General features: G+C 36.8%; 1 protein-coding gene across 6 annotated transcripts in view; it reads left to right on the forward strand.

Annotated features, from left to right (window-relative positions):
- LOC150096090 (kielin/chordin-like protein) overlaps nt 1-26755 on the forward strand; it is a 649251-nt gene that overhangs the window by 297578 nt on the left and 324918 nt on the right. For 5 of the 6 annotated variants that reach the window (XM_090408779.1, XM_090408780.1, XM_090408782.1 and 2 more), the window contains 2 exons: nt 9501-9677; nt 23721-23836. In XM_090408779.1, the coding sequence (XP_090264905.1) occupies nt 9501-9677; nt 23721-23836 (293 nt within the window). The remainder of the gene's footprint in view (nt 1-9500; nt 9678-23720; nt 23837-26755) is intronic. The other variant, XM_090408781.1, reaches the window with a different exon arrangement.

The raw sequence follows: 26755 nt of genomic DNA on the forward strand, positions 1-26755 counted from the left end.
AGAGAGGAAGAGAGAACGGGAATACAAAAGGAACAGGGAAACGGGGGAGGGGAGCTCGGGCGGACAGGCAGACAGGGCATAGAGAGAGAGAGTGGATGTTGAAAGTGGCAGTGAATGCGTGTATGAAGATGGAGTATATTGCATTGTGGGCGGAGAAGTGGAGACTGAGCAGGTATATGTGGTAAGTAATGATAAAGGTGATTTGGCAGGTGTAGTAGGGAAATCACAACCAACATATGGCTTGGACAGGACTGGCTATAGACCTAAAAATGAACTGTTGTGTTTGTATACAAATGCTAGAAGTATCAGAAATAAAGGGGATGAAATGGTTTCAGTGATTCACTCCCAAATCATTAGAATAAGTGAAACATGGTTGAATGAAGATGATATCATAACCAGAATAGAAACAGAAGGTACAGTATTTTCGTGAGGATAGAAAGGACAGGAAGGGGGGGGGGGGAGTGCTGCTGATGATAGCATGGGAATTAAGTCCACATAAGGTAGATATGAAAGGGGAAAATAGTGGCAATAGTTATGAGGCAGTGTAACGTGGAGGTTGAGAGGAAGACATATTTAGTTGGATGTTGCTATAGGCCTGGGAATGTGGAAGGTGGTGATGAAGAAATGTATAAATAACTTGAATTAGTGAACAAAGGAAGGGTAATTATTATGGGTGATTTTAATTATTGTGGTATAGATTGGAATGAAGAGATAGCATTTGGGAATAAGGAAAATGAATTTCCCGAGTTCTTGAGAGATAACTATCTCAGGCAGCACGTAAAGAAAGGCACTCAAGGATCAAGAGTTCTAGATCTCATCATTTCATCAGAGGATGTAATTGTTAGTGGGGTTTCACATTTTCCTCCAGTTGGTGAAAGTGATTATGAAGTAATCTCCTGTGTTGTGGCTTGTCATATACAGACTTTTGTGAGGAAAGGATACATGTAGAATTATAAGGCTGGCGATTATGACAAGCTTAGGAGAAAACTTCGAACTATAACATGGAACAAGGAGGTTGAGCGGTAAGGAAATAAATGCTGTATGGGAACTTACAAAGTAATACATTATTATTATTATTTACCCAAGATCCCATGGAGTCAAAGACTCATCTAGGAGATGAATCTTTGAATCCATGAAATATGATGATGAGACATAACAGCATCAATGTATGAATGTATCCCAAAGGTGAAAAGGCTGAATAAGGTAGGTGTAAAATTGATGAGTATGGAGCTTAAGCATGAAATCTAAAAAAAGAAAGTACTTTTGGAGAAAGTACAAGATGAATAATGGTAATCAGTCACATGAAGAATATAAAGAACAAGCCAGGAGAGTGACTCAGTTAGTAAGGAAAACAAAAGTAGAGTATGAGCAGAAATTGACAAATCAGGCTAAGAAAACCCTAGAGAGTTTTTTACATATGTGGCAAGTAGAAGGAAGAACGATCATGGAAAGATGAAGTTAAGGGATGAACAATTTATAAGAGTGTTTCATCGTGATCAGTGTGGAATCATGAGGAACTTAGTGTAGAGGACATAGGAGAGGATGGCTTAATTGTGAGTGAGCAGGAGGTATTTGAGGAAATAAATAACCTTGATGTTAATAAGGCGATAGGAATTTGATGACATATCACCACACATCTTAAGAGAATGTTTCAGGGAACTAGCAGTAGCATTGGCATGCCAGCTTAACAAGAGTTTTGCAACAGCACAGGTTCCAAGGGAGTGGAAGGAGGGTAAAATTGTTCCACTGCATAAAGGTGGTGATAAGGCTGTAGCTTCAAATTATAGACTGGTTTGTATATCTGGAGTTGTGGTGAAGGTCCTGGAGAGATTGGTGAGAAGTAGTAAACAGAAATGGGTTGATAACAGCAGTATTCTCTGTGGTTATCAGCATGGATTTGTTGTATATGAAAGTTGTACATGGGGGTGCAGTATCTTGAAAACGAAAGGTCACTAGTGGTGTGCTGCAGGGGTTAGTTTTTGGATCATTGTTGTTCAATTTATATGTTAATGATATTGGGTTGGGTTTAACTAGTGATATCCAGCTGTTTGCAGATGATGCAAATCTGGGGAGAGCAATGTGCAGTCAGGCTGATGTTAATTCCTTACAAGAGGACTTGAATAGATTGCATGAATGGGCAGTTAAGTGGAACTATCAGTTCAGTGTTGCAAAGTGTAAGGTTTTGAGATTTGGTAAGCAACAATGGGATGCAAATTATACACTTGGTGGGGAAACTTTAACAGAAGTAGAGGAGATGAGAGATCTAGGAGTGATAGTGAACAAGGACCTGAAATTCAGGGGCCACATTGCACAAGTTGTGAAGACATCACATGGCAATGATGTGGGAACCCCGACATGCAGAAATAGAGAGTTTATGATTCCATTGTATAAGGCCTTGATCAGGCCTCATATGGATTATTGTGCACAGATTTGGTCGCTGGGGTTTCATGGTGACGAGGATAAGTTGGAAAGGGTACAGAGAAGATTCACAAAGGTAGTCAGTGGTCTTTGGAATGTGGAGTACGAGGACAGATTGAGAGAATGTAAGTTGCAGAGCCTCGTGAATAGGAGAAAGAGGGGGGGGGGATATGATTGAGACATATAAGCTGGTCAGGGGTTGTTATTAGGTAGACATGGAAGAGATTTTTCATAGAATTGGGAGTAGAACAAGATTCCATTGCTGGAAACTGCATAAGGAGGGTGTGAGCAAAGGAGTGAGAAGCAGGTTCTTTGCATGGAGGATGGTTGGTGAGTGGAATGCATTGCCTGAGTGTGTTGTGGATGTGGACACGTTGAATCAGTTTAAGATGCAGATGGATGAGCATTGTATGCAATAGTGAGTACCTCTCACGATGAGTCTCTGACTACATGGAGGTCAAATGTTAATAATAATAATAATCTTTCCTCTCATTTCATTTCACTTAATCTTGAAGTTGGCTTGTGTCTTGCTTGAAATCCATTGTTGTTCTTCTGCTGTTTGAATTGTCAGTTACACTAAAGATGGTCTCTAAGTTAGACTCAGTTGCCTGTTATGGTCAAATAATGCTGCTTGATAGAAAATTAATATCCTATAGTGTATTAATCAAATCTGTAAAGTCTGTATGCCTGTGAATTTCCAGCTACACTTCATTAATCTGATATGTAAACCATATCAGATTGTAAACCATAAACTTAAATTTATTTAAATTTAGCATAGAATTACCCCTAAAGCTGTAGTTCCCACTGGGCCTGGGGCACTATCTCTTTGGTACATTGCAGTGATTGTGTTTGCATTTAGTGTCTCACACTGATAACGAATGCCAACATCATATAAAAAATTTGTTTGAAGATGAAGATCAGTATTTGCTTAGCCAGTGTACTTTTTGTGACATATTGAGTAGACAGAATGATGGGAGAGGTGCTTATAGTAATTTATCTGGATTTTGCTAAAGCATTTGATTGAGTACTGCATGATAAACTGCTGTTGATATTGAACAGGACAGGGATGGATTGTCATTTGGTAGCTTGATCACAAGGCTGGTTAACTAATAACAGTCAGTGAGTTGTGTATGAAGGTGCAGTTTCCTGAAAGAAGGTGATGAGTAGGGTGCTACAGGATTCTGTTCTGGGACCACTGTTGTTTAACTTATATATCAGTTCACATTCTGAAAAGAGATATTCAATTATTTGCTAATGATGCTAAATTAGGAAGGGTACTGTCAGGAAGTTCTGATGTATTGCTGTTGCAAGAGGATTTAAATAGGTTAGTGCTTTGGGCTAAGTGTAAAGTTATGCACTTTGGCCAGAGAAGATGGAATGAGGTTTACACATTTGATTTTGGGATAGTGGAGGAGGAAAGGGGTCTGGGGATCTTAGTGGATAGTAAACCGAAGTTCAGGGAACATATAATGCAAGTTGTAAGGATTACCCGAAAAACTGCTGCCATAATGCAAAGGATGCTGACATGTATGGATAAGGAGGTGATGCTTCTGCTCTATAAGATGCTAATTAAGACCATTTGGATTTCTGTGCTCAGATCTGGTCACCTGATTATAATGGTGATAAGGAAACATTGGAGAGCGAGAGAGTGCAGAAGTGAATAATTAAGACTGTCTCACGTCTCTGGAATATTGAGCATAAGAACAGATTGAAGGAATGTGGTCTTCAGGGCTTGGTAGATAGGAGGAGGGGGTGATACAGAGGAATTATTTTATAGGATAATAGTTGATGTAAGAACAAGAGGCTATCCCTTGAAATTGTACCAAGGTCATGGTAGTCAAAAAGAGATATTTTTTTTTTTTGCTTGATGGATGGTGAATGAGTGGAATGCATTACCAGAGTGTGGAATTAAGTGCTCCACTGCTGAATGTGTTTGAGGCAAGCCATAATAGTTATTGTGATCTGTGAGTATTTGAACCAATATAATAAAGATATTAGGAGAGGGTTTCAAAAGGAATATGCAATTTTGTAGATGACACAATATTGGGGAGAACTTTGAGTGAGCAGATATTGTGAATGCTGGCATTGGATATGCTCTCTGTGTGGACAAATGAGTGGGGTGATAAAATGCAGTATAAAGTGAAGGTTTGAAATTTGGAAGACAAGGATGGGATATCATGAATGCACCTGGGTGGAAATCTCATTGAAGAAGGTGGAGGAGAGAGGGGTTCTGGAGGGTGGGGGGATACATAGATCTGAAATGTAGTGTCCATGTTGCTAGAATTGGTCACAATCAATTACAGCAATGCTGAGAAGGACATTAATATATAGAAGTAAAAAGGTTATGATTTTGCTGTATAAGATCTTGAGTAGAACATATTGATTACTGTTTGCATTTGGTTGGAAAGAATTGGGCTTAAATCTTATTTAAGATTCAAAGAACCTTCATAACAGGTTTTTTTTAACTGAAGGTGAATTAGCAATCTCAATATGGAGGGGGCAGGATTTTATCCCTTCAGAAACTTGGGTGCTTATCCTGCAAAACAGACAAACTGATCTCAAAGGAAGGATACAAGCAATTAATGATATACTGGCCTTATAGCTGTAATTACTTCAGCCATAAATACAAAAAAATTTCACCCTGATGATCGCTCACAGATATCATTGCCTTATTTTCAAAGGGAGGAAAGATATTCATAACTTATTTTAACAGTATTACAACACCAAACTAAATTGTAAAAAGATTATTAACTGGCTTATATTTCACTAGATTTCAAACCAGCATCTTCAGAGCAAACATATTAACACCTTACACACTACGAGTAAGTGAAATAGTTCAAATTGTAACAGACAAAAGATCTAAAGTCCAAGTGTTGCATCTTGTAGTGTTATACAAAAGAAGTATTATTAGAGTTGTGTAGAAGTTGATCTTAGAATACGATTAACTCTTAGTTGGGAGACTTAGGATAAGTCTCCCAAATTTTTGGCAAATTAATGCAGCCATACTTGTTCAGGTCAGGAGAATGCTTCATAGCTATTGGTGACTAAAAATAATCTTTCTACCTGTAACAACTTCTGTTCTGTTTTCTTCCATCTAATCCTGTATGAAGGGTTGTCCAAAGCATGATCTGCCAGTCCAGACTTGCCATAATAATAAGTATAGCAAATGTATTTTTTATGCTCACCAAGTCTGGACTGGCACACCATGCTTTGGACACCCCTTCACAAAAGATTTCATGGTAGAAAACCAATATGCTATATAGTGGCTTTTACAAATCAGAAATATTGTTTTTAAAGGCAGCAATGTCTATGAAGCATTCTCCTAACCTTAACAAGATTGGCTGCATTAATTTTTTAAAATTTGGAAGACTTATCCTAAGATCAACTGCACATAATGTTAATATTATTCTCTCTTTTTTTTTTTTTTTTTACAACATTACAGGATGCATCATTAATACTTCAGATCTTTAGTCTGTTACAATTTAAATCATTTCTCTTACTCGTTGTTGCAGGTAAACTGCAACATGTTGTTTGAAATCTAGTGAAATTGTAGCCAGTTAATTAACATCTTTTTATAATTTAGTTTGTTTGGTGTTGTAATACTGTTAAAATAAGCTATGAATAATGCCAGCACTTAAGTTTGTTAGAGGGATAAAGATATATTGGAAAGAGTTCAGAGTTTCTGGAATGCTGAATGTGAGAATAGATTAAAGAATTATATTTGCTGAACTTGGTAGATATAAGAGGAATGAGTGATGGTGATACAAGTTAGTGGAGAGTTTTTACCAAATTAATATGGAAGAGTTTTTTTATACAATAGAAGAAAACAACAACAGGAATAGAAAAAGAAGGCTACAACAGTAATAGAATTTTGCATGTGGCCTTTTGAGATGTTCAGTGCAGCCTTTTCACATATTTTGCTAATTATGTATCTTCATCATTTACAAATTATACATTCCCAAACAGTGTGTATTTTAATTAATTATATTTAAAAAAAATCATTATTTTTAGAGCTCAGTGTTAAAAAATCAACTGCTATTATCGATCTGTCCATTTTCCTGTGATCGACATTTCATCCTTATCGATTGTTTAATGGTTATCATACTATCATATTATATTAATTTGTCACTAGAGGCCACTATGAGCACTTGGTGCAACATCAACTTGATTCAAAGAAACAGTTTAGTTTTGCAAGTGTATTGCTATATTGCAGTAGTATTGTCGTTTTATAACAAGCTAAATGAGTAGGAGTTTTTGTTTAATACATTTATTAATTTTTTAAAATTTTATTTGATATTCCAAATATGAAAAAAAAAAAGAAGAATTAAGTTGGAGAATAGAGTATTTAATGAAGAATGGGAGCTGCAGTACTACATGTTGACAGTCAAAGATAAAATGATGAGTTTACTTTGTGATATTGTGATTTCAATAGTGAAAAGATACAATGCTCTTCAGCCTTATGGTATGCATAAGAACCACAAATATGCAAAATTGGAAGGAGAACCAGGAAAATCTATATTTATAAATATGAAGCGTCAAAAAAACAAACAATTATTTCAAATGATGACAGGACAAAGTAATGAAATTACTGAAGCAAAGTAGTATATATACTCGAGAAAAAACATAAGTTATATAGTGATGTGGAAATCGCAAAACAGTGCATTGTTGAAGTTGTAGCATGTTTGGATTCATGAAGACCTATAACCGAACGATACCATGACATAAAAATAGAATTTTAATATTGCAATATTGATATTCATACTGTATGCATATGACCTGTTTATAATTTTAACAAAATTTATCATATATGAATTATGTGCCTCGTGAGTAATCCGTGAAGTGATATATGGCCTTAAAATGCCTGAAGGTTCCCCATCTTTGAACTAGAATAAGAGGCATCTATGGAAGTTGTTTAATATCACTTTACTCAATATGGTTTGTATAGATTTGAAGCAATACTGTAGATAGCACATATCCCTACCTTACACTTTATTTAACAACAAACTGTCTTTCTCTACATTCTTCAGTTTTATTTACTGATTTTTGACTTAAATACATATAAGCTGTTTGTTGCTGTATTTTTATTTTATTTTATTTTTTCCACACATGAAATGCCACAAGATCTATAGAATATTAGTGCCATGTGTGGGCAAAGAGGAATAGAAGAAAGGAAGAATCTGTTCACATTTTTGCTTGAACAACTGAAGGTTGTAATCTTTGGGGAAGGCAGAGTGGGGAGACCATTCCAAAGAACAGAAGTAGATGGAATGAAAGAGAAGACAGTGAATTTGGTTCAGTGAGTTTTGAGGTGGACTGTAAAAGGGTGCTTGTTAGTAGTGGTTTTGTTCTAATGATTTTGGAGGAGAGTGGAGGAATAATAGTGGCGAATTCAGCAGCGCATGTCCATGAAAATATCTGTAGGAAAGGCACAAGGCAGAAACTGAACAACTGTGAGAGAGGGATTGAAGTGTGTGTGTGTGTGTGTGTGTGAGAGAGAGAGAAGGAGAGAGAGAGAGAGAGAGAGAGAGAGAGAGAGAGAGAGATTCATTAATTAGCCAGATTGTCCTCTTCTGGATAGCATCAAGCAATCTTAGTGAAGATTTTGGTGCACCATCCCAAATATGGGAGCAATATTCCATGGTTGGGCAGATTTGAGTTAGCAGCTGTAAAAATGTAGTGTCTTGTGCAAAAATGTACACCAAGTTTTTTGGCAGCTGAAGAAGCTATAGATGAAATGTGGTTGTGCCAGGAATGATTGGAAGTGCAGGTCAGTCCAAGAAGAGAAATTTGATCATGTTTGGATATCTGAATATCGTTGAAGGTAGGGGGGGGGGGACGCGAGTTTGTTCTTGTGAGAGATCAGATAGGACTGAGTTTTGGTGGCATTGAAGTCTATTAGTTGTCCTTTCCCCATTGGGATATAGCTAAAAGATCAGAGTTCAGACCACTGGATGTGGTGGATCTTGAGGATTCTAATACTTGAACACTATAGGTTGTCAAATGAAAAGGAGAAATGGAGTGAACTGTCATCAGCAGAGATGTGGAGGATTGGAAGTCTGTGAGAGCAGGTCATTTATATATAAAAAGAAGAGACTGGATGAAAGAACAGAACCCTGGTACTCTTGCATTGGTGGGGAAATCTGAGGAGAGGAAACCATCCACCTTGACATGTAGTGCATGACCAGTGAAGTAAGAAAGTTAGCACTCCAGTTGCAGAATCTGGAAGGCAGATCATAGGATGGCAATTTGTTAAGTAGGTCCCTGTACCAAACCCGATCAAATGACTTTGAAATGTTGAAGACAACCGTGCGAGTTTCTCCAAGTTTTTCCATAGCTTGAGTTTAGAGGTGGGTGGTGAAAGCAAGATCAGCTGTAGATCACAAGTGGCAGAATCTGTACCGCTGGTTATTGGTTAGTTGGTAGGTCTCTAGGTGGTTCAAGAGTTGGTTGTTGATGATCCTCTCTATAATTTTAGGGAGCATAGAAGTGAGAGCATTTGAATGGTAGTTTGTTGACTTTTATCACCTTTCTTTGGAATGGGCAGAGAATGCTACAGTCAGCTTTCACTACAGCACACAATGATAGAGTGAATTCTCATGTTGTAACAAACTACCAAAATTTTCCAGCCATCAGTGCCTATAGCATCAGTGAGCAATGATAATTAAAATTGGTATAACAAATTATTCACATTGATATACTTTTGATAGGCACCTTTGGTGCCTATGAGTTCGCTATTTTGAGAGTCAGAAATTTATATATCTTTGATATATAAATTTAACATCAAGGGTTCTAGACTCTCTCTCTCTTTCTCTCTTGGGCATTCAACCAGATACTTTTTTCTTGAATGTTTACATTGTTTATGTAGAAAATAATCATGAAAAAGCAATTCTGTTAGTATATGAAAGCTTATTAACTTTGATAAACCATCACTGGTGATATTTTTAAACCATTTGAAATTGTCATGACACCTTCTGTTGGTAAGCAAAATATGTATTTTTGATACTTTTAAGATATAAAATTGTGAGCATACACATTCAAGCATGTAAAATAAGATATATAATTAACTTCTTTTTGTTATACAGACACTGTGGCATGTCCTGATCCAACATGTACAGGTTACAACTGTAGTTTAACAACAGACACTAACGGCTGCCCTGTTTGTGAGTGTCCCTCTAAATGCATTCCATGTCCTCCATATTGCCAACGTGAGAATCCAGAAGATGAATGCTCCATGTGCATCTGCAATACTTCTAGTTATGGTGAGCATTTTAGTTTATTTCAAAATTTATATTTCTGCTTTTTAAAATATACTTACACAAATTGAATAATATAAAAGCATAAAACATTATCAGTAGATATTTGCAATAGTAAGAAAAGTTGAATCTGTGCATTTTGGAGTTGAATGTGAAACTATCATTTCATTTATTATCATTATGAATATTATTAACATCTCATCTTCATGGAATCAGAGATTCATTGTAGGAGGTACATACTATTGCACATAATGCTCATCTAACTGTGCCTTAAAGTGATTCAATGTGTTTCACAACACACTCAGGCAATGCATTCCACTCACCAACCACTCTCCATGTAAAGAACCTTCTCCTCACTCCTCCGCACACACCCTCTTTATACAGTTTCCAGCTATGGCCTCTTGTTCTACCTCCCCATTCTATGAACAATCTCTTCCATGTCAATGTGATAACAACCTGTGACTAGCTTATATGTCTCAATTATATCCCCCCCCCCTTCCTCCTATTCATGAGGCCCTGTAATTTACATTTTCTCAATCTGTCCTTGTTCTCCACATTCCGAAGACCACTGACCACCTTTGTGAATATTCTCTGGACCTTTTCCAACATACCCTCATCACCATGAAAACTCAGCGACCAAATCTGTGCTCAATAATCCATATGAGGCCTGATCAAAGCCTTATACAATGGCATCATAACCTCTGTTTCTTTATGTCAGGGTCCTTTGCATCATTGCCTTTATCCGATGTGACATCTTCACAACTTGTGCAATGTGGCTTCTGAATTTCAGGTCCTTGTCCACCACCACCACCACTCCCAGATCTCTCTCATCTCCTCTACTTCCTCAGTTTTCCCACCAAGTGCATACTTTGAATCCCATCATTGCTTACCAAATCTCAAAACCTTACACTTTGCAACATTGAACTGACAGTTCTATTTACCTGCCTATTCATGCAATCTATTCAAGTCCTCTTGTAAGGCCATAACATCTGCTTGACTCTGCAATGCTCTCCCCAATTTTACATCATCTGCAAACAGCTGCATATCACTAGTTAAATCCATCCTGATATCATTAACATACAAACTGAGCAACAATAGTCCTAAAACTGACCCTTGTGGTACACTACTAGTGACTTACTGTTACCGGATACTACACCCCCGTATACAACTTTCTGATACCTATCTGGCAGCCAGTCACTGATTCAGCTCAGAAGTCTGTTATCTATCTGTTTCAATTTATTTAACAGCTTGTCATGTGACTGTCTATCAAAAGCTTTTGCAAAATCCAAGTATGCCACTCTATATGCATCTCCCCTGTCCAAGGTATTTATCACCTTGTTATAGTACGTAAGTAAGTTAGTAAAATATGATCTCCCTTTAAGAAACCATGCTGATAACCACAGAGAATACTGCTGTTATCAACCCATTTCTGTGTCCTTCTCACCAAATTTTCCAATACTTTCACCACAACTCCAGATATACAGATTGGCCTATAATTTGAAGCCACAACCTTTTCACCAGTGCCTCCATAGCCCAGTCAGTATAGACGAAGCCCTTTGGTCAGAAAGACCTGGGTTCAATTCCCGTCCATGACATGAGAAACCCTGGTTTCTTTTGACGAAAAGTGAGTTAGCCGGTCTCATACAGAGGTGGTGGTGTGTGTGTGTGGGGGGGGGGTTCACCCAGAAACTCAATTTTTTTGTCCTCAGAACCGGCCTTGTGAACACACACATCTACAGACATAGGACACTCTGGGAGTAAGGATTGACCGACTTATTTCGTGGGATTTCCTGTTTTGAATCATAACAGGCCACTAGGCCTAATACATCTGTAACAGGCCATAGTCTTAATATGTAAATGAAGAAGAAAAAGAAGAAGACCTTATCACCACCTTTATGCAGTGGAACAATTTTGTCTTCTTTCAACTCCATTGGAATAAGTGCTGTTACAAGACTTATTAAACAGGCATGCCAATGTTACTGCCAATTTCATGGAACATGCCCTTAAGACGCATGGTAATATGTCATCAAATCCTGTCACCTTGTTGATATCAAGGTTATTTATTTCCTCAAATACCTCCTGCTCACTCACAATTAAGCCATCCTCTCCTATGTCCTCTACTCTTAGGTTCTGCACAATTCCGACCTGACCAGGTTGAAACACCCTTATAAATTGATCATTGAATAATTCAACAAGTTCAACTCAACAGATACCATTCTACCATTTTCAACCATTAACATCATTCTTACCATGATCATTCTTCCTTCTACCTCTAGGGTTTTTCTTTGTGTGATTTGCCAATTTCTGCTCATACTGCACTTTTGCTTTCCTTACTAATTGAGTCACTCTCCTGGCGTGTTCTTTATACTCTTCATGTAACTGATTATTACTATTATTCATCTTGTACTTCCCTTCAAGTATACCTTCTTTTTCCAGATTTCATGCTTAAGCTCCATATTCATCCATTTTATACCTACCTTATTCAGCCTTTTGGTCTTCGGGATATATTCGTACATTAATGCTGTTATGTATTTTTTGTGAGTTCCCATGCAGCATTTATTTCCTTACTGCTCAACTCCTTGTTCCATGTTATAGCTCCAAGCTGTCTCCTAAGCTTGTCATAATCACCAGCCTTATAATTCCACATATATGCTTTCCTCACAAAACTCTGCATGTGACTAGCCACAACACAGGTGATTATTTCATGATCACTTTCACAAACTGGAGGAAAGTGTGAAAACCTTCTCACAATTACATCCTTTGATAAAATTATCAGATCTTCTTCTTCTTATTGTGCTATCTTCTATCGAAGGTCAGCGACCATCTTGGCGAACAAACTGCGCTCTTGTGCTAATCTGAGCAGTTGTGCACTGCTCTTTCCTGTCCACGTCTTGATGTTGTCAAACCATGATATTCTTTTTCTTCCTCTAGTTCCTTTGCCATCAATTCTTCCTACCAAAATAGTTTGTAGAAGTTGGTATTTGCTGTTTCTCATGATGTGTCCAAGATATGATGTTTTTCGTTTCGTGATTATTTGTACAAGATGTTTAGCTTTGCCAATGGATTTTAAAACGTCTTCATTGGTAATTTTTTCTGTCCATGATATCTTTAGCATTCTTCTGTATAGCCACATCTCAAGGGCTTCGATTTTCTTGATGGTTGTCGCCTTCAATGTCCATGTTTCAACTCCATAGAGCAGAATAGACCACACGTAGCATTTCAGCATTCGGCATCTGACTTCCATGTTTAGGTCTTTATTGCAGAATAGTGTTCTCATTTTCATGAAGGACTGCCGTGCAACTTCAATCCTTGTCTTTATATCTATTTCTGGATCCCACCGTTCATTAAGCCAGCAACCAAGATATTTATATCTTGACACTTGATCAATATTTTTCCCATTGAGTGTCAGTTTCATTGATGAGGCTGGATGTTTGCTGATGATCGTGTATTTTGTCTTGTTGATGTTTATATTTATTCCCATTCTTTGGCTTTCTGTGTATACTCTGTCAACGAGTTTTTGGAGATCCATAATGTTATCTGCAATTAGCACGATGTCATCTGCATATCGTAGGTTGTTAACAATCTTTCCATTTATTGTGATTCCCTCTGGACATTCTTCCAATGCTTTTTTAAAGATTACCTCTGCATATATGTTGAACAGGAGTGGTGAGAGCACACATCCTTGTCTCACTCCTCTTTTGATGTTAATATCACTGGTGGTAATGTTGTCTAATTGAACGGTAGCTGACTGATTCCAATAGAGATTTGTTATTAGTCTTATGTCTTGTTCGTCTAGCCTTATTTGTTGAAGGATTTCTATTAAGTTGGTGAGTCTGACTTTGTCGAATGCTTTCTCAAAATCTATGAAACACATAAAGACAGATTTCTGTTTTTCTATGCATTTTTGTATCAATATTTGGGTACAGAAAAGGGCCTCTCTAGTACCAAAAAAATTCCAAAAGTCGAATTGTGTTTCACTTAGAGTTTCTTCACTTTTTCTATAAATGCAATTCTGAATTACTTTCAAAAATATTTTTAATGTTTGGCTCATTAGACTAATAAGTCTGAAGTCACCACAGGAATTCGCTTTGGGTTTCTTTGGGATAGTGATAAATGTAGATTTGAGCCAATCTGATGGAAATTCATCACTTTCATATATTTTATTAAATAGTTTTTCAAGAAGTTTGATGTTATCTGGTTCGATTAATTTTAAAAATTCTGTTTGCACACCATCTGGTCCACTGGCTTTTCCTGTTTTACTTGTTTGTATAGCATTCTCTATTTCGCATTTCATGATTGCTGGTCCTTGAATGTTATCTTTTATATTTATAGGCTTCTGTCTAGTATCATTGAAAAGTTCTGTTACATATTTTATCCAAATCTGTGCTTTATTCTCTTCTTCTAGAACTATTTTTCCATTTTCGTCTCTTAGAGACACTATTTGCTTTTTCCTCAGTTTTCCGGAAATTTCGTTGATTTTCTTATACAGATTGAAATTATCATGTTGTTTCTGAAGCAGTTCAATTTCAGTACATAAATTTTTCATCCAATTTTCCTTGGCTTCTTTTATTTTTTTCTTGATGATGTTATGTGTTTCTGTATACCTGGCTAGGTCTTTGTTTTTATACATTCTTCTTGTATCAATAAGAGAAAGAATCTCATCTGTCATCCATTCCTGTTGTTTTATATTATTCACATAACCTACTTTTTCAATACTTGTTGTTACGATGGCATTCTTTAAGCTATTCCAAAGAGATTCCACACTTTTATTTTCTTCTATGTTAATCTGTTGTAATCGCAGGTTAAGCTGTGTCTTGGCACTTTTATTTATGTTCGGGTCTTTCAGTTTTTCTACATCAATTTTCTTTTTCTTCTTTTGTGATTTTTTAGCTGATTTTAATCTAAGACGTACTTCTGCAACTATGGGATTGTGGTCTGATGAGATATCTGCTCCAGGATAAGTCTTTGCACTCTTTATACTACTGTGGAATCTTTTATTTATCAGTATATAATCAATTTGATTTCTGACAATATTATGTTGGTTATCTTGAGGCGATTTCCAAGTGTACAGTCTTCTTGGTGGAAGTTTAAACCAGGTATTTGCTATTGTTAGATCTTCTTCCTGACAGAATTGGACTAAGCGATCTCCTCTGTCATTTCTGGTGCCTAAGCCATGTTCGCCAACAATTTCTCCATCACCCCCTCTTCCCACTTTTGCATTGAAGTCACCCATCACTATGTTTATATCATGTTTCTTTGTTAGGTTTTTAATCTCTTTTAGGTGTTCATAAAACTCTTCAACATCTTCTTCACTTTTGTCAGCTGTGGGTGCATAAGCTTGGATGATATTTATGTTAACGGGGTTTCCCTTAAGTTGTAACAGCATTATCCTTTCAGAAAATGGAATCCAATTTATTACTGATTTATTGATTTCTTCATCTACTATTACAGCTACACCATGTCGATGTTTGTTCTCATCATTCCCAGAGTAATACATTGTCATATTATCTTGTTGACACTTTCCAGATCCTGGCCACCTTGTCTCGCAAATTCCCAAAATCCGGATGCCCAGCCTCTTCATTTCTCTTGTGGCATTTCTTAATTTGCCAGCTTCATACAGAGTTCTGACATTCCAAGTTGCAATTTTAAAAGTGGACACCATTTTGAGCCTGGAGATTCTTCGCACCCCTGTCCCATTTAAGGGACGCCGGGAACTTGGGGCCAATTGCAAGGGTTTGCTCGCCATGGTGGTTGTTCTGGAGATAAGGTAGAGCAGTAGTTTCTCCGTTTGCTTTCTGCTCCGCAGTATTACAGACGTACACAATATAATCATATTGCCATCTGCAAATCTCTGATCACAAGCTTTTCTGTCATCATTCATTTGGCTTCAACCTTGTGTCAGTACTGACAGTGCTGCTTCCCAATGTCAGGGGCGGTGACCCCAGCAGGTACTTATTTAATGGCGGCACTACTCACCATGTCACCGAGTTATCATTGGGCTTTGTGAGGTTTTAAGTGAGACAGAGTTGCCACTTCTGCTCCCCCATGCCCTGATAGCTCAGTCGCTGTTGGTCCACGGCTGCTTATTCGCCAGATTGCTCTGCTTATATCGCAGCTAACCTCCATATCTGAAGGCTGTTCCCCGATCCGCCACCTGGGGACGCACCCGGTAGTAGTCAGCTCTGCCCCGGGATTATCAGATCAAGAACTTTCAATCCTTGCATGCTGCCTGAGATAGTTATCTCTCAAGAACTTGAGAAATTCATTTTACTTATTCCCAGATGCTATCTCTTCATTCCAATCTATACCACCATAATTAAAATCAGTCATAATAATTACCCTTCCTTTATTTTTTTTTTCACTAATCCAAGTTGTTTATACATTTCTTCATCACCACCCTTCACATTACCTGGCCTATAGCAACATCCAACTAAATATGCCTTCCTGTCAACCTCCACATTACACTACACTGTCTCATAACCATTGCCACTATTTCTCTCTTTCATTCTACCTTATGTGGACACAATTCCCCTGCTATCATCAGCAGTACTCCCTCTCCCTTCTTTTCCTTTCCATCCTCATGAAAAATACTGTAGCCTTCCATTTCTATTCTTGTTAGAATATCATCTCCATTCAACCATGTTTCACTTATTCCAATGAATTTGGGATGAATAAACTCAATCAGTAAAACCATTTCATCTCCCTTATTTGTGATAATTCTGGCATTTGTAAACAAACAACTTGATTCGTTTTTAGGTCTATAGCCAGTCCTATCCAAGCCACTTGTTGGTTGTGATTTCCCCACCACATCTGCCCTTGCCTAATCATCTTTATCACCACCTAACACATATATCCATTCAGTCTCAACATCTCTACCCACATTGCAACATACTCCATCTTTATACATGCATTCACTGCCACTTTCAGCATCAACTTTCCCTATGCCATGTCTCCCTGTCCACCCAGTTCCCTCTCCCCATTTCCCTGTTCCTCTTGCATTCTCTCTCTCTTCATCTCTCACTCTACTACTGTTTCCACTGCCAAGCACTTCTGTCTCTTCAGTACCACTCTCCTGATTTTTCACTTCATCTCTTACTTCTGACTTCTGATCTCTTGCATGCATCTCATGCTGTACTTCCATCGAAAATTTTTTTTCATCTATCATTTGTTCTAAACAGGTTTAAAAGAATGTAGGAGTGCAAAATATACCATTCTGAATATTAGTGAGAATGGTGTTTTTTGCTATATTTTCTTCTCCCAAGAAATCCAGGAATGAATGCAAATAGTTGTTTGCATTTCTGGATTTCATGAGAGAAGAAAATGTTACTGAAGATAGGATACAGAGAAAAGTGATGATATATGATCTTCTGTAGAATACTCCTTATTGGGATATGTAGATAGCAAAGTTTATTTGATAGCGAAATATAATATATTTCTCTATCAAATATGCTATATTTGATATAATATGGTAGAAATATAATTTATTGAAAACGGTTTTACTGAATGAATGCAGCAGCTCTTTTTTAATACATAATAGGACAAGAGACAACAAGCTTTTCATCTGAAAGTTCAGCCAGCTGGTGACTGAAAAGATGTGAAGACTAGAATAGCTACTAGAGGTGTCTTGAGTTAGAGTTTAAGAAAAGATATGATATTTAATATCTATCATACTTTTTCTTAAACTAAGATGTATTGTGGGAAGTCCACAGTAACTATTATTCACATTATGTGAATAATGTTTACTGTAGATTTTTGTAGCTATGCAGATTTAAGCAAATGAATGTAATGTTCACAGTTTTACATATTATAGCTAAATGAAAAAGGGCAACATTGATATAAGAAATATTTCATTAGTGGTTTTAGTGTGTTAGACACTAAATGTATGCTTTGTATTTTTAGTATTTTTTATGAAAATGTTCCATGTGGAAATTAGGTGTGTGTGTTGTGTGTTTGGGGGAGAGTCCATAACAATAGTTTCTGTTCACATGTGCATTTTATCTTTTCAACTTCAGTTTAAAAGTTGTATCATAGTTGAAAGGTCGATCTTTATGGTTTGGTTTTTTGTACTTGTTACTGAAGTAACAAGCACAGAAAGCCATATCACGAAAATCAGTAACGTTGGAGGGAGGACATGACTTATTTCTGTTAAGTTATGAAAAGAGATATTTGTGAAGAGGGAAGTGATGTATGGGCACCTCCATAGAGTCTTAATACTCGTCGTGGGAGATCCAAACCATCAACCTAATATCTATCATACCACTCCTTGAAACCATTACCAGAAAAAGCGCTCACAACTGACTCAGGCATCCCATTCCTTTCATTTGCAGCTGTCCAAGCAAAAAATGTAGTCCCCACACCCTTGCTAATCACATTCTTACCCAACTTCAAGGGATGATCTCTTGTTCTGCCCCCTGTAGTCAAAGTGTTGAAATATTTCCTTTGGATTAATCCTATAAAATCCTTTAACTAACTTAAAATCATATTATCCTTCCCTCCCTTCCTTTTCACCTATCAACCAACTTTTGCAATCCTCAAACCCTAATCATAGGGAGCATTCCATGTACCACTCACTATTTGGTCATTTGCCTCTGGATCCTCTCCACCACTTCCTCATCCCCAAGAAACCCAGGTGACCAGACCTGAACACGATAATCCAGATGTGGTCATATCAAGGCCTTATAAAATATATTTATTACGATAATTCAGTTTTTAAGGATTACATTTTGGAGGAGGATTTGAAATTGGTAGATGTTCATCATTATCATCATCATCAAATTCCTGCCATGTACCCTCAAGGGGTGTACAGGATATGATAGTACTACATGAAAAAAAGTGCATCATTACTAACTTCCTATCTACAATTTTCCTCCAAATCAGTCTGTTACTTGTCAAGACTCCAACATTATCAGATCTTATATTTCTATCGTCTAAGGCAGTGCTTCCCAAACTTCTGGATGTCAGGGCCCCCTTTGCAAAAATTAAAATATTTCACGGCCCCCCTCGAAAAAAAAATCATAATAGAGAGATATCTTATTATAATATTTATTGTATTTATATTCAATACAAAACATACACAGTGAATATTGCAAAAATCAAATGTATATATTACATTTTTTGCTTCTTACCGTTTGGTTCTGAAGACGATGCTGGCTATTCTGGTAAAATATGAAATACTGTCCTTTTTTTTGAGTCTGTTTCTGCTTCTTCTGATTGTTTGTGGGGATTTTTTTTTATTTTTTATCAGCCACTTATCCATCTCAGGATTAAAATTTTTAACGTAGAATAAATCAAATAATATCACCACTTACCGATACTGGCACACCATAGACTGATAACATGAAATTAGTGAATATTACCTGAATAAGGGATCCCCGGACCAGGAACATTTTTCTCTTTAGTGACTTTTCTCCCTTTACGGTAATTAAGCCTAACGCGAAACAGACAGCAAAGGCAGGTTATTAAAACTGCATATGATTGGTGCGGTATTAACAAAAGATCGCGCAACCGAAAGATAAAAGCATAGCTGACAATTGAGTTGAAATGCTAACTCTCTTCAACCGAATTCCATATGTGAAACTGCCTTAACATTCATTATATATATATATATATTACTTAGTTTTAACACTTTTACGAATTTTAACACGTTTGGTTGAATTTTATTGCTGCCTTGGGAAATCGAACTCACACACATCTAATTAATAACAATAGTTTTTAGTTAGATACTGTGTTTGCCCATGCAACATATGGTTTTATTTCAGTCTATACAGCATAGTTTCTGTATGAGGAGACATGTGATTCATTAATTAGTGTGTTTTTATCCCAGTTGTCTCTAATTGCACTATTTCTTGAGAAATATATTACACAGACTCCTCATACCTTATTCACTGGCATAATAAAAGTACTTGTTTTTATTGCCTCTGCAGTATAGTGGCTGTTAAGGAGGGTGTTGTTTACCACTGCAAGCAAGTTACTATCTCCCCACATGAACTTGTTTAAGCTTTTTTTCATGTGTGAAGTATATGAGAAACTTTTATTGGTAACAGAAAACTAGCTCAGATGACAGTGATAATATAAAACGAGTTTTGATATGTTTATAAAGTCAATATCAACAGTCCCTGAATACGAACGCATAATGAAAGGGACAGGAAGATTTGGAGCTTCCCTGGAGAGCATTCGAAGTAAATACAATTAACCACTGCTTTGAAATGAAACATATGAATAAGCAATATTTACTAATATTCATTAAGCGCCGAAATGCACAGGAAGCCAAATTTGTGAACCAACACCAATGTGTGAATTTTTCCATTAAAATATAAAAAATAACAAAAAAGAAATAACAAATAATAAAAGTTAAATATGTTTCTTTTAAAATAAAAAAAATCTACTTAGTCTTAAAACATTTTAAATTTGTTTTCATTATTTCACGGCCCCCCTCAACAAAACCTACGACTCCCAAGGGGGCCGCTGCCCACAGTTTGGGAAGCGAAGCGCTGGTCTAAGATACACTGTACCGTATCAATCCGCCTATATCTTGGTCTTCCTCTGGGACGTTTTCCTGCCAACCTTGCAGAGAACACTTGTTTTGCTAAATCTTTCCTCGCCCATTCTATTCAAGTGACCAATACCACCTGAGATTAGCTCTGCTAATGCATTCCTGGATGCTGACAATGTCAAGTTCTTTCCCAGTATCCTCATTTTTAATATGATATTGCCATTGATGCCATCTGTTCACGCCTATAATCTTTCTCAGGACTCTCATATCTGCGGTCTCTAGTCTTTGGTCAAGTGTTTTACTTCTGACCCAGTTCTCAGATCCATAAGTTAAAACTGGTTTGAACACTGTCTTGTATACAGCTAATTTAGTGTTCCTACTAATTTCTCTCTTATTCCATATGAATTTATTCAATTGACTTCCTACCATACCAGCTTTGCTGATTCTGTTGTCTATTTCTATATTTAATTTACCATCTTCAGTAAAAATCGTGCCTAAGTAACTGAAATGTTTTACTTGTTCCACAGGTTCTCCATTCACAACACAGTTGACATTTTCAATGATTCTGCCTATTTTCATTGTCTTTGTCTTTTTATTGCTGACCTTCATACCATATCTATTACAACAGCTATTCAATTTAGTCAGAGAATCTTGCAGACTTGTAGCGGATTTATTTAGAGTTATAACATCATCCACATAAGGCAAAGAGCTGACATTAACATCTCCAATTTTGATATCATTTTTAATACCACTTTCCTTCATAATGTGATACATATAGATAATGAATAACAGAGGGGATAATGTACATCCTTGTCTCACACCAGATTTAACATTAAACCATCTTCCTGTATGTCCATGAATTCTAACTGATCACTTACAACTCAAATAAAGATTAAGTATTGCTTGATATAATGCCCCATTCACACCATATAACTGTAGCGTATTGAATAGCTTCTCTCTCTTGGCACCTTGTCATATGCCTTTTCCAAATCGACAAAACTTAAATACAGATCTCTGTTATATTCCCATGCTTTCTCGACTATTTGTCGTAAAGTGAAGATCTGATCCTGACAGCCTCTATTTGGCCTGTAACCAGCTTGTTCTTCACCAAGCTTTTCTTCCACAATTCTTCTCAACCATTTCTCAAGTATACTTGCATAGATCTTGCCAGGAACACTCAGTAGGGAAATACCTCTGTAATTCTCACATGCAGTTTTATTTCCCTTTTTACATATGGGTACTATGAGAGCTCTACTCCAATCATCGGGAATTTGTCCCTCTGTCCAGACTTTCTGAACTATGCAGTGCATCCACTGTAAGACTCTTATTTCATCAGCATTTCTGGTCGAATATCATCTACTCCTGCTGCCTTTCCACATTTCAAGCCTTTGATGGCTTTTTCTACTTCAAGTATGGATATGTATTCCTGACTGTATGCTTGTTGAGTATTTTTTACCACTGTGCTATGATTGCTTGTTTCATTTAGCAATTTTTTGAAGTAATTACTCCATACTTCAAGGATATCTTTTTCTCCAGTTTTCATGTCACCTTTATCATTTCTAATTCCTTTTACAGCACTCTTTCCTCCATTCCTAAGCTTCTTCAACAACCTCCAGAATATTTTGCCACATTCTTGGTATTTATTTTCTATATTCTTGCCAAAGTCTTCTCATGACTTTTGTTTAGCTAGTTTTACACAGTGTTTAGCATTCTTGCATTTGTCTCTGTATTCTCTAAGAGCACAAGCTGACTTATTTGACAGGAACTTTTGATATGCTTTCTTCTTTTCCTTCACTGCCTCTTTAACTTCCTGTGTCCACCAGGGAGTTCTGATTTTTTTATCCTTGCAGACAACCTCACCACATGCCTCTCTGGCTGAATCAATTAGTGTTTCCTTCAGAGTTTGCCACTGAATCTCCAAGGTTTGATTCCTGTTCTCAAACTCTTTCATTTTTTCTTTAATAATCTTTGTGTATTTTAGTCTACAGTTCACATCTGAGAGCTGCTCAACTTTTATTTGCTTTAAAACTTTCTTACATGTTATTCTTTTCAATATGAAATTCAGTTTTATCCTGCTCAAGACTAAATAGTGATCGCTTCCAATTTCAAATCCTCTGTACACTCTGGTGTCCTGCACCAGGGAGAAAACATCACTATCAACAATAACATAGTCAATGAGACTTTTCTTATTCCTAGCCTCTTCTCTCCATGTGAATTTGTGCACATTTTTATGTTGGAACGTGGTGTTAGTAATAACCAGTCCACGCCCTGAGCAGAAATCCAACAGGTATTTGCCATTATTATTAGCTTTGCTCTTTTCTCCAAATTTTCCCAATATATTTTTGTATGTCTCACAATCATTTCCTACTCTGCTATTCAGATCACCAACAAGGACCAACTTTTCCTTTTTCATTGTGTGAGTTGCTCTTTCTAAAGCATCAAAAAATTCCTCCACTTCTACCTTAGTAGAACCTTCTGTGGGACCATAGGCACAAATAAGTCTCATTGTCCAGTTCCCCATTCTCATATTTGGCCACTTTGCTCTACTTGAGACTGACTGCCATTCAAGAAGATTAGGCTCATATTTTGTGTTGAATACTATGGCTACTCCTTTATTTTCCTTGTTTGTCATTTCCTGAATATAACATTTTGTATTTATTGCTCAGAAAAATCTCACCAGTTTTGGTCTTTTTTGTTTCAGTCACCCCTATTATGTCGATCTGGTACTTATCTAATTCCTCAGCTAGCTCCATTTCTTTGCCATTGAGGCTTCTTATGTTGATAGTACTGATCTTTAACTCTGGTGATGTTGAGTTGGGGTTTGTTTTCAGATTTGTTCCAGTAGCTGACTTTTCGCTGTTCGCCCTGGTTCCTTGGTGAAAACAACGGGGGCCTTGTTTAACCGGGTGACGCCTCAGCTGGCATGAAATTTTGTCATGTCGTACCATCATTTTTTTATTTTTTTAACCAATAAGAATACAATTTGGTCGGCTAAATTCCAAATTGCCAGCCCATCCTTGTTCGTTCAGTATCCAAGTAGATACCCAACAGGGTGCACCACGAGACGGTGAGGATTGGACATTAGGTCAGAAGCCCTGGTCGGTTCTTCGCATTCCTTTAAAGGCTATGTGGAGGTCTCCTCTCAGTTATACAGATTTGACCCTTAAGCACCCCTTAATAGATGTATATTGGTAGATGTTATGTGTATGAAAGAGTGATGCTTCATTAATCTGTGTATGTGTTTTTTTAAGGGAGGATGGATTAGCACACTCTTTGTAATTTGGGTTTATGGATTTTGCTTGAGTTGTATATCTTTGTATGTTGTATGTGTGTGGGGAGGGGACAAGGATGAGTAACTGAAAGGCTTAAAATTAATTTTGCAGGCTTTATTATTATGTAAAATAGAACAGCTTCCAGGCTTTGTTAAGTAATCCTAGTTTTGGACAATTTTGTAGGACATGAGCACTCACGCACACATACGCACACACTTATTAATTTTACTTTTTCTCAATATTTTGTAGCTGTCAATATATTAAATTGTAACTGCTTAATTATAGTATCCTCACCATCATCTGCAGATTTACATGAAAAACTGCCTGAAAAACATATGGCAATTCAAAGTGAAGAGGAAAAGTATGCTTCCAAAATGAAAGAACTGCAAAAAGCATGTAAGGTAAGTTGATAGTGTGTATATATGTTTATTTCTTTTTTTTCTTCTCTTTTTATTTTTAATATATTTTTGTTTCACCAGTATGCATTTAAAATTAAGTGAAATTTTGAATTAATTTCTGGAATTTTTGAGGGACAAATGTATTAGGCAGCATATTATGGCAGAAACATGAAGATTGAGAGTATTGCATTTGGTCATTTGGTCATAGCATCAGGAGATGTGACCAAGAGTGAGATGTTATCCTGTCATTCTCACCAGTCACCTTAGAGAATGAATAGGTATGAAAAAAGTTCTGACAGTGGATGATTATGCATAAAAATAATTCTGATAGAGGACAAACTGGCATATGTAATTATAAGGCAAGTGATTATAATAGATTTAGAAACTACTTTGAAACTGTACAGTACATGAAGGAATTTCACGGATAAGTTAACATAGAAATTAGCAAGAAACATTTTCTAGCAGCAGTGGCAAATTCCATATATGTTGAATTTAAAAGATAAAGTAGTTTAGAGTAAAATGTATGATGAGAGAAATCACACAATAATTGCATGTGAGCAAAAAAAAAGAAAGAAAAAAAAAGAGGTTAAGGAAGATATATAAAGAGAGAGAGAGATAGAGAATAATTGCATGAGGAATATAAGACCCAAGCTAGGAAGATATATAAGGAGTTAAATATTACAATATGAGAGGAGAATAACATTGCAATCCAAGAAGAATCCCAAGGAGATGTTTCATTATGTGGCCAATAGGAGGAGAAATGATTTGGGATGAATGATTCTGCTGTATGGAGATAGTAGTTAGGTTGCCCAGTGCAGATGATGTAGTAGAGTTGTTTAATGATCATTTATTAGGGTGTTTTGTCCCGGAAAAGCCAGCTTTATTTCTAGAGGGATAGGGAGGGTTGAAGGATTAGAAGTGAATGAAGAGAATGTATTCTGAATACTGAGCACTCTAGATGTTAATAAGAAAGTAGAACTAGAGGAGATTTTGGTGTATTTTAAGAACAGAGTATGCCAAGGAATTCACCTGGCTTTTGCCCTTCTCAGGTTGTTGTTAAGATGTAGTGTATATATATTATCTCCATATACAGTTGAGCAGATGAGGATAACATTATTTATGAAGGCCAGCATGGTTTTAATAAGGGACATTCTTGCTTTAGTATGGCAGCCTTTTATAATAAAGTAATAAGTGCAGTACATGAGGGGAAGATCATATTTGCCATTTTTCTGGATTTTTCAAAGGCATTTGATATGGTGCTTCATGATAAGATGATATTTAAGTTGAAGTATATGGGTTTAGATATTGTGTTAGATGATTAGATTGGATTGGCAAATTGGCTTTCTGCATTTATTATTATTATACATGTATCTCCATGGCGTCAGAAGACTTATCATGGGACATCCATTATTCACACACTACTTATCATACCTCTCCTTAAACTAATTTGCTGATGAAGTTCTTACAACTAACTCCAGCAATCTATTCCACCCATTCACAACCCTCCAAGAAAAAAATCTAGTCCTAACACCCTTGCTAAGTGCAATCTTATGTAACTTCCGATGACCCTTTATTTTCTGCCTTCTTGCCATGTACGGAAAAAATTCTTCAGCATCAAATAAAACCCCTTTAATAACTTAAATGCTTCTATCATCTCTCCTTTTTTTTGCTTATCAGCTAATTTTTGTAGCCCACAGACTGTCAATCTATTCTCATGGGGAGCATTCCATAGCCCTGTCACAATTTTTGTCACTCACCTCTGGATCCTCTCCACCACTTCTTCATCCCCACAAGTACTGAGCCCTGTGGTATAACCATTGGTCACTTGCCTTCTCCTAGAGTCAACTCCTCTACAAACCACTCTTTGATATCCGTCCATCAGTTACCCTATAATCCAATCACCAGATTCATATTCATCCCCATTTGCTCCAATTTATGGCAAATGCTTTTGTCAAGTCTAGCAGTATCACTGAGGAGTCCTTATTCAACTCCATTATCACTATCATAAAAAAGTAAATTACTAAAGCAAGACCTACCCTTCACAAAACGATGTTGTCCTTTATAGAGTATCATATTCCCATCCACCCTGTCCTGAATTCTGTCCTTCACTAATTTTTCCAATACCTTAACCACTACTCCTGAGATGCTAGTTGGCCTATAATTTGTTACTTGTGTCATGGAACTTCCTTTATGCATTGAGACTATTTTATCATTTTTCCACTCCATTTGGCACCTTCCCAGTACTGAGGCTTAAATTGAACAGCTTGGTCAAAGGATCTGATAATTTCCTTGTACATTCTTGTAACATGTGCCAATATGCCATCTAATCCCATGACTGTTTTATATTCAGGTTCTGCAATATTTTAAGCCCCTCCATTTCTTCAACTTCTATTCTCCTATCAGTCGGTATCACATCTGACATTGCAATGTCACCATCTAAATGGTATAACAACCCCCCCCCCCCTCCCTGCAAAATGCTTACTTAGTAATTCAACTATTTGGTTACCTCCCCACCATCAGCACATTTTTAAAGTCATCCTTCCATAGTCATCTCTCTTTTTACTTTCCACAAAAGAAACTCTTTTGTGGAAAGTAAAAAGATATCATCCAAAAGATATCATCCTAAAGAGTTCTTTAGCAAAAGAACTCTTTAGGATGATATCTTTTGGCCTCATAAGCTAGCTTTCTCTCATAATTAGCTTTGGCTTTCCTTGCCATACAGGTCACCCTTCTTGCCTGTGTTTTATACTGTTCAGGCATGCTGATCACTTTTTTCTTTATAATCTCTCTACAACCTTTTCTGTGTGTGCAACTTAATATAGCCATTCATCCATAAATAACTCATAAATTTATACAGCCATACTTGTTGAGGTTTGGAGTATGTTTCAAGGCTTCTGTTGATTCTAGGAACAACCTCTCTGA

Source organism: Typopeltis vanoorti, chromosome 19 (genome assembly GCF_054136105.1).
Source record: "Typopeltis vanoorti isolate ZY-2024b chromosome 19, IOZ_Tvanoo_1.0, whole genome shotgun sequence".
Taxonomy (NCBI): domain Eukaryota; kingdom Metazoa; phylum Arthropoda; class Arachnida; order Uropygi; family Thelyphonidae; genus Typopeltis; species Typopeltis vanoorti.